The sequence below is a fragment of the Leuciscus leuciscus genome (genome assembly GCF_965113295.1).
Source record: "Leuciscus leuciscus genome assembly, chromosome: 15".
In the NCBI taxonomy this organism is placed as follows: Eukaryota; Metazoa; Chordata; class Actinopteri; order Cypriniformes; family Leuciscidae; genus Leuciscus; species Leuciscus leuciscus.
Window position 1 is genome coordinate 38,577,774 of NC_138739.1, and position 17,609 is coordinate 38,595,382.

Here is a 17,609-nt window from a genome sequence, read left to right on the forward strand (position 1 = left end):
GACCAACCTCTGAGGTAAATCAGAATATCACAAACTTTCATATGAAGCAAAAAAAAAAAAAAAAGCATCTGAAAATCCGACTTAGACTATGTGCTTAAAATCTTTAATAAATAAATAAATTAATTAATTAACTACAATCCCATTAAGCATTGTGGACAACGTAATAAAAATGTGTTTTAAGCGGCAGAAAAACATGAAACTATTTTAGTTGTTTATAATATATTTTAGTTTTTTTTTTATTATATATATATGATTTGTTTATTTATTTAGCAAAATAACCAGATTCGTATATATATATATATATAAGTATATATATAAATGTAGTTTATACGTGTAGAGTTTATTTGTAACTCGTTTTTATGACATTAGCGACATTCGGAGGTATTCCAGAGAGTGGGCGTGGTCACCGCAGAGCTCCGATTCTGTGATTGGTCTATATTTCTCTGCAGGCTCATGGGTAGTGTAGTTTTTAACTAATGGTAAACATGGTTTTAAAAAATGAAATAACGTGAACTGACTGCTTAAACTGAAGTAGGCCTACATATAATTAATAAACAATCTCGGAGCTCATGGGACATGTCTGTCTTTACAGACTTTATAAGTTGTCGTTCAAAGTTAAGTCCCCTGTGGAAAAAATGAGAGGGATTTATACTTCCGGAGTCTGACTGCGCTGAAAGGCAAACGCTGTGGTGAAACTACCAAATTATTATTATTTACAATAAGCGACAGAACGTTTTAAGAAGGTTTCCATGCAACTCCAGGACAACCTCCTCATGTATATTCAAAAGCTAAACCTGCGCGACTGGGGAGTTTTTGCATACGGACTCTTTTCATTCAACGACGTCACGTGAAGACCCATTTCTGCTTATGCAGGAGAAAGTGAGCAGAACACGCTCCAGGAGCATATCCCTGTTTCTCTCCATCAGATACAATAATAATACACATTAATAATAACGAGACACATTGTGACACTGTTTGACAAAGTTTGTCTGGACATCTGCAGCAACCAGGTATGCAAAACTCAGCAGCATTTTAAATGCTTTAGCTATATTGATTTATTTATGCAATATGTTGCCTATATTTTAAGACTGTCTGAATACATTGCGAGGTTTAAACAAAACATTAAGTGTTTACTAGTGACTTTAGTTTTCCTAAATATGTTTTTCTACATTGTCAGCATGTTGAGTTGATAAGTGTGTTGATTATTAACTGCTTGGTAAAGAGTTCAGCTTTTCCTTTAACCATCTATTTTTCCCCCATTTTCTACAGTCGGATCCCAACCAGTGTCATGTTTGCAATTCGCAGTTTCAATCTTCTGTGCAGAAGATCAACAGTGTCAACATGGAGAAATACAAGTCAGAGTGCTGGGAAAAGGCTGGATATAAGTGGGATTTATCCTCCCATCGCCACTCCATTTACCCAGAGTGAAGATGTGGACTATCAGAGACTTGAAGACAATCTCAAGAAGTACAGCAACTTACCTTTCAGAGGCGAGTTAAAGAGGTTTGCACTCATTGTTTGACACGTGCACAACTACAATACATCATTTCATTAAATGTTATATGAATTTAAAACCTACAACACAGAATATGTGTCATATACAGTAATAATGTAGATGTTGTGTGACTCATGTGTATGCAGGCAATAGTAAACAGATGTTAGTGAACCGTTGCAGGTTAAAGTCCACCTTCAGACCTTTTACAGTGCTCGACCTAGTGGACTTTTTGAAAATTACATGTCAATATTTTTCCTCATCCTAAAAGTCCGTTGAAATGTGTTTATTTGACAACTCTTCCACTGGCAGGTCTTGTAGTGCAGGGCTCTAATGGGGAATATCCGTACCTGACCGCGGAGGAGAGGGTGGAGGTGGTGAAGAGGGTCAAACAGGCCCTGCCAGAACACAAGCTGGTCATGGCTGGATCTGGCTGTGAATGTAAGTCTCTCTTCTGCCTGTGTTATATATATACACTACCAGTCAAAAGTGTTAGATCGGTAAGATTTTGAATGTTTTTAAAAGAAGTATCTTCTGCTCACCAAGGCTGCATTTATTTGATTAAAAATACAAACAAAAACAGTAATATTGTGAAATATTATTCCAATTTAAAACAGCTGTTTTCTATGTGAATATACAGTAAAGTGTAATTTATTCCTGTGATCAAAGCTGAATTTTCAGCATCATTACTCCAGTCTTCAGTGTCACATGATCCTTCAGAAATCACTCTAATATGATGATTTGATGCTCAAGAAACATTTCTGATTATTATCAATGTTGAAAATAGTTTTTTACATTTTTATTTCATGATGTTTGGGGTCAGTAAGAATTTTAATTTTATTTTTGGGGGAAAGAAATAAAATAAATCAATACTTTTCTTCATCAAGGATGAGTTAAACTGATCAAAAGTTACAGTAAAGAAATTTATAATGTTAGAAAATATTATATTTTAAATAAATGCTGTTCTTTTGAACTTTCTATTCATCAAAGAATTTTGAAAAAAAAATTGTACAACTGTTTTCAACATTGAAAATAATAATGAATGTTTTTTTTAGCATAAAATCATCATATTAGAATGATTTCTGAAGGATCATGTGACACGGAAGACTGGAATAATGATGCTGAAAATACAGCTTTGATCACAGGAATAAATTATATTTTAAAATATATTAAAATAGAAAACAGTAATTTTAAATTGTCATAATATTTCACAATATTACTGTTTTTTTGTTGAGCAGAAGAGACTTCTTTTAAAAACATAAAAAATCTTACCGATCTAAAACTTTTTACCAGTAGTGTGTGTATATATATATATATAAATCAGGGCTGTATGTTCACAGGGCTTTTTTGCACATAGCACTGGCTATTTTCAACTGGAGGTTGAAAGTTTTGTAGCACAAAGATAAAACAGACATTAATGTTCCTTACAAGGCACACAAAATACAAACATTAACAACAATTTTTTTCAGACAAACATTTGCTTTTTTTGCCCTTAAATGGCAGATTGCAGGAAGGCAACAGCTCTTGCTTAACATTAAGTCAATTCTGTTTACATAGGCCAACATCACTAATCACGATCCAAGCAACAGCCGTCCGTTTTGGTTGAGCACTTGACAATACCACTTCGTTTTCCTACAAATCATAAGAAAGGTGTACAATTTTACTATAAAATATTAAATTGTTATGATAAAAATCTGTGACGACAATTTCATAATTTTTGTAAATCTTATATATCCACTGAGAGGAAAACAAACCTGTAAACGTGTGGATTTACATGTTTACTTTTCCCTATTTTTCCCCAAAATAGGGTGTTGTGAGCATTATTGTAGTCACACATGTTATGTAATGTCTGTTTCATTCATCCTCCACGCCAGGGGGCGCCCTCGTGCAGAAAGTCCACAAGTGACACTCATAGAAGTCATAAAACTTATGATGTTCCAGGAAGTCCTTTATATGGATAAAGACATCCAGATATAATAACTCTATATATATATATATAAACATCGAGAATAAAACATAGAGAGAGACGTATTGACTGATGAAGTATGAAGACAATAAACAAATTGCGACAATATGATAGCCGTGTTTTTCTAGACATCTCGGGTATGTTCATAAGAGCAAAGTATATGTATAATGCAATGCTAATCGACAGCCTTTATCACTGTATAGAATAAGATAATATAATCTATGATAAGAAGCCGCATCCGCTCACTAAAGACAGTTATTACAAACACTCGACTGACGTTATGAAGTGAGTCTGGAATGTTTAAATGTTCTTTTGTGTTGCACAGCAGGATTGTAAACGCTTCTCGTTACAAGTTTGGAGAGATGTTGCTTTCTCAAACTCGCAGTGCTTTCAGAGATGGAGCATTTACTGCGAACCGATCGATCCGCTCTGCGCTTTAACATGAATCGAACTTTAAAATGTTGCGGTTTCATAATCACGTCGAGCCACATTTGGCTCAATTTCAGTTTAATCAGACAACAAACTCTCACTTCACACACTCTGCCCTGCCTCACATACATGCAAAACTGAATCGCACGCGAGCTACTGTGGTAAATTTATTCATCGCACAGACCAGTTTTTTTGTAGCACATGCTCTGAATATAATACATAAGATTTCCACACCAGATGCCAGTAGTTTTGCCCTTCTTTGTGTGTTGTTGTAGCCACCAGAGGCACGATCCTCATGAGCCAGAGAATGGCTGAGGCCGGGGCCGATTGTTTGTTAGTGGTAACACCTTGTTTTTACCGAGGTCGGATGGACAGCCGAGCTCTTATAAACCACTACACCAAGGTAAGTCTTGAGTTATTGTTTTTCATGTTCATTCCATTCAGTTGATAATATGGACTGTATAAACTGGAGAGAATATTTTCATGAATAATTATCCATTTAATCAAGGACTGTTCTCTCCGTCGTGATCAAATGAAACCGTGGACATTATGCATATCTTTTTTTTGCGCTCATTTGCATTTTACTTAGTTCAGTTGTGGCTGAGCTTCACACTCCGTCTTATTAAAATGCATTGTTGCTTCTCTCTTTCCCGAGGTGGCAGATTCCAGTTCAGTGCCGGTTGTGTTGTACAGTGTTCCAGCAAACACTGGTCTGGACCTTCCAGTGGACGCAGTCATACAACTCTCACAGCACCCCAATATTGTCGGCCTCAAGGATAGTGGTGGTGATGTAAGAGCTACCATTAGACAGATTTAGTATAGTAATATATATAAATTCCATACCAATAATAATAATAATGTATAATTAACATTTCATTTGAGAGCTATCTATCTATCTATATCTATATATTATACACTCAGACCAGTGCTGGGTTGTAACTGATTACATGTAATCTGAATTACATAATCAGATTCCAAAAAATAAGTACTTGTAATAAGATTACATTACATTTTAAAATACTCGTTATCAGACTACAGTTAATTTTTTTATTGATTATTAAATTATTTATAATTCATTTATTCTTCCAACTACTTCCTTTTTTATCTTTTAAATGTTCCTTTCTAAAACGTCCACTGCTTATATCCATTGGGAATGTTTTCCAGGTTTGTGGAATCCCACACACACACACACACACACACACACACACCATCAGACACTGGTCATGTGACTATCACTGAAAACTGAGACCCACAGCATTTGATCACAGAAAACAAGTGTTTTCTCAACATTGCAACAGTGCATATCTAATCAGCTCCTGACGAACACATTCATTATAATTTTAATTATCACACAGTGAGTAATTTAACCATGTATTGCATGTGTTCGGAAGGATTTTGTCTTTCAAACACATTAAAATCTTCAGATTCACATAATTTCATATTTACATGCAATGCAGGGATTCCCCAACTTTTTTTGTCAGCTGAATCTCTTTGACCTAATATATTTACTTATATAGATTTTAAGAGAATAAATTGGGCCAATAAAAAAATTAAGTCAATAATAATAAATAAATAAATAAATGAATAAAATTAAGTTCACGGTTCTCTGATTTCGGTTAATGGACGTATGACACGCAGGTAAACAAATACAATTCATTTTGATTGTTTTTATTTTAAAATTATTTATTTTAATTTTTAAAAAATTATGATTTCATTACTTAATAGCTTTTCATTAAACTCACAAACCCTCTGCAGTTCCACCACAAACCCCAGTCTGTAATAATAATAGTAACCCTGATGTGTGTGTACTGTGTATAATTAATTTTGTATATATAAATACACACACATGCATGTATATATTTAAGTAAATATTTGTATGTAATATAAATGATATATAAATATATACATGCATGTGTGTGTGTATTTATATATACAAAATAATTATACACAGTACACACACACATATTATGTAAACACAAACGTTTATTTTGGATGCGATTTAATCACGATTAATCTTTTCACGGCCCTACAAAGAATGCAATATATTTTCTTTCTCTTTGTATTTTATGAAGTACAAGTTTATAATCAAATCAATGTGATAAACAAATCAGTTAAAAAGTAATCTAAAAGTAATCCAAAAGTAGTCCGATTATAATACCTTAAATGTTTAATATAAAGGATTACGTTACTAACTGCAATTTTTTTGATGTAATGTGGAATCAGTAAACGACTACGTAATCGACCCAGCACTGTCTCGGACATAAGTGACAGGAAACAAAATTACATGGAAAGAAAATGGACTCTCTCTCTTCGTCACTGTGAGAGTGTTAATTTCTCACAGATGCTCCAGTGTTGTTTTTTGACTTGAGTTGACAGAGTAATCACTGTATTCAAAGTTAAATGTGTTGTGCCATTCTTAATTGCCCTCGCCTCTAACCACTCTAGTCTAAATACTGTGTAGCAGTTCTGTTCACGATCTCCCTTATTTTACAGTCTTCTATCACCTTAAAAACACATTCATCTCTGATAATTGGTAGATCACCAGAATAGCTCTGATCGTGCAGAAGACCAGATCTCAGGGTTTCCAGGTGCTTGCAGGATCAGCGGGTTTCCTCATGGCGGCATACGCTGTAGGTGAGAATGACTTCCTTATCATCTTTACACAGTCAGAGTATTAATACTCTTAGAAACAATAAACGTGGATGCACCCTGTCATAAAATATGTATGTATAAATGTATGTATGTTTAAAAAAAAATTGATAATCAGAAATTCAGAATAAATTAATTGCACACAATTTTGTGTAGATCTGTTTAGTCACAATGGAATTATTTGTATTATTATTATTAATGTTATGTTTTTGAGATTGCACATTGCACCACTGATTAATATGTACTGTTTGTCTACACAAATTGGTGAAAATTCATCATAATGTACAGGTAGTACGTGTTGAACATGTCGTGCTACCGTAATAAAAAAAACGAATTATGCAAATTCGGTCACCATCCACCTTGAAGGGCAATTGATTCATGTACATTCACAGAACATGACAATGGAGTAACAGTACAAATAGGGTCCTTAATAGAAACATATCAGTCATGATACAATATCCACTGCATTTTTCTCATAATGGCAAGGTTTGATAACTTCCACGGAGACTAAACTATGGTTAATCACATGTCAGCTTGTGGGAGAGCGTCTGGAGTCTGTCAATTAATCAACACAATCAAAGTGGCTTTAATGTCTGTCAGAAAGCCTGGCGAGGTCTGGGCTATTATAATGTGCATGGGTGGTGTCGGCCCGTCAATCAAGCTGTTGTTTATGTTGGAGTGCTTTATACGGTGTCAATCAGATTGTAGAGGGAAAGTGGGGGGTATTGAATTGCGAAAATTTTCACTTGGACATTTTCGGCCTGTATTTGTTGAATGCATGGTACTAGTGGTTAAAAGGGACCAATTATGCAAAATTCAGTCGGCAGTGTGTGTACACAACCACCCTATAATGGTAAAAATCCACCCACTCCTCTTTTTTTTAATCCCTTAAATCATAATCATTGTCTCAGAACAAGCCGTTTGCAGTTTCTATGCGATGTCACATTGCACAGGCCCCGCCCACGACTGCTGACAGGCTCCGCCCTATTATCTTAGCTCCTCCCCTCAGTGATCTGAACACAGTCCGCCATGTTTATCTCCTCGCCAGAGCATTAACAGAGGCATTCAAGCAAGAAATGTATTCTGATTAAAGCTACTAATGTTATTCAGTCAAGAGCAGTGAGGGATTTTCTCTTTTTCTTTTGTTGTTTGATTCATATTAACAGCATATATAGCATTAAATACTGTATATTACGCTGCTTTAACTTTAATACACAGATCTAATATACACATGCGATTTCTTTCCCTGCTGTTTACGTTCACAGACATAACCGACTGTGTTTATGACAATTTAAGCGCAAAAAGACGTGAAAGAGAACTTAGTAATACGGGACGCGCTGTCTGATGTGTGCGCTCAGAAAACCATACATCAGAAGTTTAGATTGATATGGCTTTAAAATACATACAGATAATAAACTTTTGTGATGATGAAGAACTGCAATGTCACGTGAGAGTGACCGCGATAGAGATGATAATCAAAACCAAACAGATGTTTTAGTTTTTGGCAGAGTATCTGAGGCACAGGCTCCGCCCTCTTCCGGAAAGTGGGCGGGGAGCAGCAGCTCATTTGCATTTAAAGATACATGCACGAAAACAGCATGTTTTTGCTTTAACTCAAAAATTTCCATTTGCAGCACGTTATAATAAATGATCTGGGTAACAGTGTAGTAAAAACAGTAAATTATGCATACTAATGCAACTAACCCTCGACCAAACCCTAATCCTACCCTAAACCTATAGTAAGTACATGTAGTTGCTTAATATTACTCAGTCCTTAAATATATAATTACACCGTAACAATGACACCTTAAAATAAAGTGTAATCATGATCTGTTTGGTATTTTGAGCTGAAACTTCACAGACACCCGAGAAGTCTCTTGTAAAAAGAGGCATAATAGGTCTCCTTTAAAGGCCGATTTCTCTCTTGTTTGTTGCAGGGGCCGTGGGAGGCGTGTGCGCCCTGGCGAATGTCCTGGGTCAACAGGTGTGTGATCTAGCACAGCTGTGTGTTTCAGGACGCTGGGACGAGGCCAGAGAGCTCCAGTATCGCCTCATCGAACCCAACACAGCAGTGAGCATCACATCGCCATGGCAACGCCGCACATTTATACCACAGATGCATTTACTGCCATATAGGCATGATAAACATTAGACGCAACCCTTCCCCCAAGAGCTGTTGAGCTTTGCTTCAAAGGCCAAGAGAAAGAGTTGCACTATGGTGCAAATGCGCTTTTTAAAAAAGAACATAATTGGCTGGGTCCGTAAGGTTTGATCAGAATGAACAGACTCTGAATGATGTCTTTGACCTTGTTAGAAAGAGAACCTATGATTGATTTTGACTGTATTCATTAAAGCACAATGTCTCCCTCTGGTTTTTCTAGGTAACTCGACAGTATGGCGTTCCAGCTTTGAAACAAGCAATGGAGTGGTTTGGATATCATGGTGGCGCGTGCCGGTCCCCTTTACAGCCGCTATCAAAGGCAGATTTAGCTCGGCTTCAACTGAGTTTCTCCTCCAACGGATGGCTGGAGAAGTAGAGAGGGCAACAGAATCAAAGTGTTACAGTAAACCCAATGTTTAATTATTCTGTTGGTGATATCATTAATTTAAACTAATGTTCTCATGAGATTTGCCCTTTCAAGAAACCTAAAATATTTCCATTGATTTTATTTTTTTCTCTTCCATTCTGGATGTTTTATGTTGCGTGCTTATTATAAACAAAACTGTTCATTCAGTTTTTGCATAGTTTCAGTGTTTTAATTATTATTTTCCGGCATCACAGTATTGTTTCTTTATGCATAATGCAACACATCTTTAAAAGCCATTCCCGATGTGATATTACGTATATATTTACTGCATTCAAGAAGAGTGAACTTCTCTTTCATTGCCATCGGTGGATCGACTTCAAAATGTAACATGCGACTGTATGTACAGCTTATACAGTTGTAAATAAAGCAGAACAACACTTTGTATATTTTGAAAAATACAGTATGAAATCCTTAGGAAACAATATTTGTTACATTCTTGTTTTAGAAGCGAAACAACATTTTTATGATTTTGACTGGACAATATTATGTTGTTTTGAAGTAAAAATGCTTTGCATAATTTGAAAGTACAGTATTTGTATTCATCCACCTATTCTTCCAAACCTATTCTCTGTAGGATCACGAGACAATATTAGTATATCATTTGTTTAATTAAAACAATATTTTCAATACTTTCGGAACAATATCTGTGAAACGAAACGGTATTTTGAAAGGAGTTTTTTATGCATTTGTGATTTAATGAGGAACCAGAGGGTTCAGTTTCATGTGTGACCACAAGTGGGCGCTCTACACCACCAAGCGGGCGTTTCAATTGTCTGATGAGGTGCAAACCTGTCTTTTTTTTTAAGATATAAAGGATAAAAAGCATTGGTATACAAGTCATGCATCTCTAAATGGTAGATTGTTGGAGGATGAGAGAAAATGAGAGAGAGAGAGAGCTTCTGACTCTTGCTGGGAGCAAAATGACAAGAAACTCTAGACAGAGAGCAGTCATTATCCTCTCTCTTCACCTCATTCTCAGTCTATTTAGAGAGCTGTTGCTCTGACATTTCAGATTTTTTTTCCTCTGTAAATTTCTTGTCTAACTGTCCTTGTTGCCAAACCTTGTGTGAACTATTCTTTTCTTCTCACATCTCCACAACCACTTCTACAGCACGGGTCCTCACCCAAGGCGATGCGTCGACCTCGAGACCACACCACCACGTTACCCTCTCAGTCATTAATGCAGCGGTAATGAAGAAAGATGTTTTAAAGGTATTCATATCATTCTTCATCCTCCTGACCCGTATGTGTCTGCTGTGCTTTCAGCCCGAACCCTTTGCGCTCCTCTACTGAGCGGAGTTGCACATGATGAACTAGTTCCTCAGGCAAAGCCTCGTTTCTTCTGACAATCTCTAACATTTAGAGCGTTAATTAAACTTGAAACCAAGTTTGCAAATATGTTGTATATTTACATTCTAAGTTTTGGGAGTAAAACATTTATTTAAAGAGCACCTTCAGGCACATGACCAGAAGTGTGACTTTTCACAATTCACACTTGGTTCGATTGCCTGGTCCGAACCCGAGTTATATTGTATTGTATATTGTAATTATAATTTAAATCGGACTACTTTTCAATTTGTATTTCATAAACCAACATCTAAAGGAAAACGTAATGGGGTTTCAAATCAAAATATGACTTTCTGTTACAAAACAGGGCATTGATTTCACCGTATCAATCACACACAATCATATTTATCAGGCATTTTGGGAGACACAACAAGTGAATAGGGAAAGAAATGATACATCAATATTCCTATGAAATATTAACGATATTATTAAAATGTTGCCAATTATTACTCGCTTTATTAAACTTCTTTCATTGCATGTTGCCCCAAGAACACATTAATATACAAATTAGATACAGTGTATAGATACATTGCATTGAATGGGAATATTCATTTATGGACATTTTACTCACGTATTGCATAAAGAAAAAATGGTGCATCAATTCATTCCGTTATATCTTTCATAACATACTTGAGAATCATTTTTATGCAAATTTTGGTTTAAAAAAATCCTGAAACCCACAAATTTATTGGTGAAAAGTGCTAGCCATAAGGTGTGCTCACATTAGCTAAATATAATCGAATTTCAAACCAAGCAGCTTTCTATGGAAACTTGTTTCCGCCACTGAATAAAAAATAAAAAAGATAATTGTGATTTTTTTTGTATTATTATTTTTTTATTTTTTCAGAATTGCGTGATATAAACAAATTCTGAGAGATAAAGTCAGTCTTTAGGTTTCCCCTTAGGTTACTTGCTAGGGTTAGGGTTACTGCTAGGGTTAGGGTTAGGGTTACTGCTAGGGTTAGGCTTAGGGTTAGGGTTACTGCTATGGTTAGGGTTAATGGGTTACTGTTAGGGTTAGGGTTAGACAGTTAGACAGACACAACACCAACTCCCCACGAGCACATCAGCCATATTTAATGTAGAGTTGAGATAGTGATGTATTATGATGATATAATTGTCTAAAATGTTGACTAGACTACGCATTTGAAACTATAGTGTCATACTGCTTCTTGAAGAAATTATTTCAAAATGTAAAAATAACTTTTTGTCTTGTTTTTCTCATCAATTCCAGAGCAAATCCTTGGCCGTTCCTACACTTGCACACACACCTGTCATTCATTTCAGTACACATTTAGTATTTCTGATCGATGTCTTTCAAATAATATTGTGGGAAAAGAGCTCCACCTTTCTTTTGGACTAATGCTTCCAGGGAAAGTCATGCAACTCCGCTTTCATACTCGTATACTTTGGTCAGAAATGTAAAGCTCCCAAAGATTTAACTGAACACAGAGGGGAAATATAATGTGCAAAATGTGTCAAATAAAACACATCTTGGTTTCGATCCATCAAAAATAAAAAAATAAAAAGAACTCTAAACTCCTAATAAAAAAATAAAAAAACTATAACATTTAAAATACATTTAAGTATAGTACTAATCCATTATCATATTTACTGGCATGTCTCTTGAGACTAACTGGTAAAGATATTATAATTCAACTTTATTTGGAGTACTTCTTTATTGCACATTTCTTTATATTAAGCCTAAAATGTGTTTTAATATCACTATTAGTAAGGATAGCATGATGATCATTGTATAATATCAGTCTTTAAATGCAAGTTATTTAAAGTAAGTATTACAATAGTTCCATTTTAGCACAATCAAATATACTTATCTTTAAATATCTTTAAAGACAAACTAAATATCTGTAGTTGGACCTCAGCACTAATGAAACAAATAAAGTGCATTAAGTATAACAGTAGTTGTTCCAATTTAGCAGACTTCAAGTTTATCAATTTAGAAAACCAAAAGTACAATTGGGTATTTTTTTTATTAAGTACATAAATATGTAAATGCATTTGTATTTCAAATACATATTGGGTATAGAATTGGCAATATATATGTTCAGTCCCTGAACAAAGGATATATTTCAGAACACATTTTGAATGCCAGGTAAAGCCTGAACAGTTCTGAATATTTCAATATTTTGCCATGGCAACAGGCCCTACGCTTGGAACAGGCTAAATTGTTGCAGCACTTCACACACTGCAGCATTGCAAGGTGATGCAAATTAAGGTGACTACAATGTCCCCATGTCAACAGAGCAGTTGGTGAGGTTAAAGTCCATTTTAAACACGACCTGAAGCAAGTTTTGTGATGATAGGAAGATGTAAATGGGCCACTGGCCTTAGGAAGGCATGTGGACATCAAGTGAAATTTCACTCGAGTTATGTGCGCACTTGCAGACGTATAATTATCCATACAATTATGAAGCAAAACAAACTTTCAATATCATTACTGGCAATGTACTTTCTATATTGTATTTGCTTATGTCTTAATCTATCATTTTACTTTACAAAGGTCTTAAAGGCTTAAAATCAGTCATCCTTCATATACAAAATAAAGTTTCCCAAAAACTTTTGGAAATCAAAATATCACTATCTGCTCTGAAGTTGTCTAATCAGAAGGTTTGTGTATATTAGTTTTCCAAAAGTTTTTGGGAAACTTTATTTTGTATATGAAGGATTTTATATATTAGTATATAGAAGTTTTCCTTTTGTTTTCTTTCTTTTCTTATTAAAAATGTTCGCTTGTAATTATCTTAAGAACTTTTAAACAGTAGTATATTAGGATATGGTTTTTATATAACACTGTCTAATATGGTCACTAAGCTTTAGTTAACAACAAATACAAAAAACAAAAAACTATTCTGCTTGCTGTGACTTGAAATACCTTCGTCAGCCAAAGCGTCTTGCACTGGACACTAATTCATTAACAAATGATTTACCTAATTAGGCATTTAGCGGATGCTTTTATCCATAGTGACACTGAACAAAACAGTTACTACAGAGAGAGTCCCCCTGGAGCAACCTGGGGTTAAGTGCCTTGCTCAATGGTGCAATGCTTACTGGATCATCCTTGAGGAGTTTGAACCTACAAGCCTGTCAGATACCAACCCAGAGATTTAACTACTACTAGGCCACAGCGCGCACATTCATCAAACTCAATGGCCCATGGACACACTGGAGTAAACATTAATATCCACCTGTTAAACCACCAGAGCTGCTTATTTCTGTCAAAACTGGCATAATTGTTTCTTGATGGCTTATTTCCTAAATCATCTTATATCTCTAATGGCTAACCCACACTTTCACCACTGGAATCCCACAGGGTTCAGTACTGAGTCCGCTTCTAGTCTCCAAATCTGTTCACAAAATGCATTGCCTTTGCAATCTGAGAAAAGATCTCAGCATGCCGATCTGATATATCAACCTGGTTGGCTACTATCACGAGGCTGACGTGACATTTACACCCACAAATTCTCCAAATTTTGAACGCCATTCACAAACACATCCTTACTTGTGCGCTTGTTAATAAAAAAAAGATTCTGAATTACAAATGTAACATTTCTGAGGTAGTAAGTCATGAAAGCCCTTCCCGCACACAATGTCCTTCGATTAAAAGAAAATCTGCTAAAGTAAATGTCTGAGGTAGTTTCTCACAATCTGAAACAGAAATGCTTATTTACTGTACATGATAATCAGGAACTGAAATGGAACCAGTTCTGTAATATTCAACAAATACAGACCCCAAAACTTGAGCTTTCTCATGGCACAGCACAATGCATCGCTCACTGTTAAGAAGAGTGAACTTATCTTTCACTGCCTAGATGTGGACGGACTTCTAAATGTAACACACAATTCGTAAAAACATCACAGACAACAACAGAAAACAAAGTAAAAGAATCTAAATAATCAATATAAATAACTGAAAGTGACAAGGAAAGCAGCAGTAGGAATAAAAGCAGTAAACATTAAAACAAATAGTAATTTGCATAATGTATTCTTGCCATGGTGCATTACTGAGAACTCAAGTGCCGCATCTATCACAGTATTTCTGTCCACGGATTCCACACCTCGCACAAAATGCCCTCCTTCAACAGACACAGAAAATAAGTAAGGCTGACTTTGAGTCTTAGTGCTTAAATTATCACAGTACAAGCATGAAAGAAACACAGATTATCAAAAGGACATAAGTAAAAATAAATGCAATTAGTCTGCAAACTAACCTTTCTGCAAAAGTCTGCTCTTTAAGTGGTCTGTGTATATATGTACTTTTGTACTTGTGTTTCTATTCTTTCCTAAAAATTCTAGTTAACAACTTTGGAATTCATGAGGAAAAAACGCTCTTCTGCCCTTTTGCTTCTACTCAATTGCAATATTTACAAGATCAAAACCATTTTGTCCTTCTGCATCTGTAATATGTATAGCATAACAATATTTATGCATTGCCGACAAAATGCCTGCAGTTAAAGAAAAAAAAACAAGGAATGTTATTTTCAGGGGTTGTTCTCCAAAAGGCGGCAAACTCAATTGTGAAAGGGTTCAAATGTAGGCTAATACATTAAGTCTTTATGTCAGTTCACTTAAGATGCATTTATTTGTTATCATGCTGCTGAGTGAGATGATGGGTCATGATTATGATGTTTCCCTGTAGATATGTGGTAAAAAAAAAAAGATGTGTGACAAAAGACACAGTTTAGATGACATTATCTAACACAATGAGTTTTCTTGGATTGAATACTGGAAATAGTGGACATATTATAAAATGTATTGGTAACACTTTATTTTGATGGTCTCTTTTGAAAATGTTTCAATTCAACTTTTGAAGTAACTTTGCAACTACATGTCAACTCTCATTAGAGTTTTAGTAGACTGTTTGCTTCATATCAGTCAACATGTCCAACCCTACCAAGTCTATTAATACTCTAATGAGAGTTAGTAGACATGAAGGTGGAACGTTACTTATAGTTAACAGAATGTGTTAAAGGGACCATCAAAATAAAGTGAAACCGAGTCTATTTATTTATACTCATTAGATAGGAATGAGAGAGAAGTGAAGCAATGGAAGGATAAGCTGATAAAAAAAAAACCTGATATGATCAGTAAGTCATAACAACCTGTTGTTATGGCGGGTCAGGCAAATATGAGAAGGAAGGATCTAAATGCAGCAAAGAAGATAATCCAAACATGAGAAAACATGCAGGAGCAAACGCAGGGCAATGCAAACAACACAAGACAATGAACCAATGAGTAACCATAACAACCAATATAAACATACTTAGATACTATACAAATATCTTTAAAAGATTCATAATTTTTTTTAACGCTTTTAGCTGTAGATATGTAATAATGTTTACATTTAAGTGTTGTCAATTCATCCATATTGTACGTTTAAGCATCTATCTAAACGTACAAAAGTTTACATTTTGTACCTGTAAATGTTACGTCTTTATACCTACGTTTAACAACAAGACCAGGCTGAGAATTAAACTAAAACCAAAAAAGAGTGTTTTTCCTATTTCTTTTCATCAAAATAATGTAAGCAATTTATCCTTGGTTTAATAGTTAAAAAAATGAGTTGAAATGACTTGTGCAGCCAATTTTAAAATTAGAGGAAGTTTTTTTTTACAGCGAGGAAAGGATCAAGAAACAGTAGCCTACATATCATTCTTAAAAAGACAGAGGGGGTACGTGAACGAAATGCTGAGTTTTGCCGTTCATTTAATTCTACCCTACTGTAAAATAACATTAAAACTGAGCATGTATTTCTAGCAGGTAAAATGCCGTAAATACATGACATCCAATCAAATTACCTCATCTTTCACGGTCAAAACTGACTGCATCCACACAAGCCCGGTGCATATGATAGGTTGTGTGCACCGTGCAGAGTATGTTGCCTTAGCAAACTGCGCTATATTACTTCCATTCTTGACCATGTACCTTTGGAAAAGCGAGAGAAAGGCTTGTCCCTTGCAGTCTTCCAATGAGCAAAACTCAGTCCTTCGCCTAGCTGCCACAAAGACATCCGCCAACCAGGCCTCCTCAGCAGAAGATGGATCATGCTTTTTAATCCAGGTTTGTAGTTCTTGACACAAAATTCTCAAAACTGATTATAGTCTCTGCAAACTGCTGTATTGCCTTTTCTGGAACAGAAGCACCAGTTCTGGGAACTAGGTCCGGTTGGTAAGTAAGTAAGGCGCAACTAACAAGACCTGCTCCTCGTCCTCCCTTACCTTGCAAAGAGTCTGTGCGAGATGGCTCACTGGGGGAACTCATACTTGCGTTACCAGCGCATCCGTGCCGACGGTCCCCTCGGTCAGGGAGTATAACTACTGACAGTGGGACGTGTCCAGAGTGGCAAACAGGTCCACCTGTGCGGCTCTGAAGCGTCTCCAATTTAGCTGGACCGCCTGGCGGTGGTGTCTCCCTTCTCCCGGAAGCGTGGGCTGTCGTGAGAGCTCGTCGGCTGCACAATTGAGCTCGCCCGGTACGTGAATGCTTCTGACTCCAGAAGAGGAGATGGCGGGGAGCGAATTGTGACATACAACAGGAGCGTAGTCATCCTGGCGGTTGATGTACGCAACATCTGCAGTGCTGTCCGCCTGGACCAGCACATGCTTTCCCTGTAGCAGTGGTCTGAAGGCTAGCAACACAAAACAAATGATGTGCAAATGCAATCAAGGTCCTGTCTAGGAGCCCAAGGCTTCATGCTCGTGGCACATGGCACCATAGCATCTGTTGAGACAACAACATGCCTGGACACTTATTCTATGGGAACAAGGTCTGACCACGGGCTGAAGGTTTAGCAACAGGCCGGTGTGATTGCCACCCGGTGTGTGTGTCGCTGCACCATGCCCATATCGAGACTCGGCCGTGTAGCCAGTGCTGAAGCGGTCTCATACGAAGCAACCCAAGTGGCGTGACTGTGGCTGTGAATGCCATATGCCCCAGGAGCCTCTGAAACAGTTTCTGTGGAACCTCTGCTGTCCTGCCCTTGAATGGATTCAGGCAGTTCAGCACTGACTTAGCAGGCTCGTTTGTGAGAAATGCTGTCATGTTGACCAAGTCCAACTCCATACTGAGAAAAGAGATTCTCGGCACGGGGAAGAGCTTGCTCTTTTCCCAGTTGACCCGA

General features: G+C 36.4%; 1 protein-coding gene across 1 annotated transcript; it reads left to right on the forward strand.

The window, feature by feature from the left end:
* The first annotated feature begins 677 nt into the window (after positions 1–677).
* On the forward strand, positions 678–9,653 carry hoga1 (4-hydroxy-2-oxoglutarate aldolase 1). Its single transcript, XM_082137640.1, has 8 exons — positions 678–1,010; positions 1,270–1,490; positions 1,805–1,933; positions 4,163–4,290; positions 4,543–4,677; positions 6,425–6,521; positions 8,474–8,607; positions 8,918–9,653. Exons 2-8 carry the CDS (start codon positions 1,289–1,291, stop codon positions 9,071–9,073), a joined length of 981 nt encoding a protein of 326 aa, XP_081993766.1. The 5' UTR covers positions 678–1,010; positions 1,270–1,288; the 3' UTR covers positions 9,074–9,653.
* Positions 9,654–17,609: the final 7,956 nt, after the last annotated feature.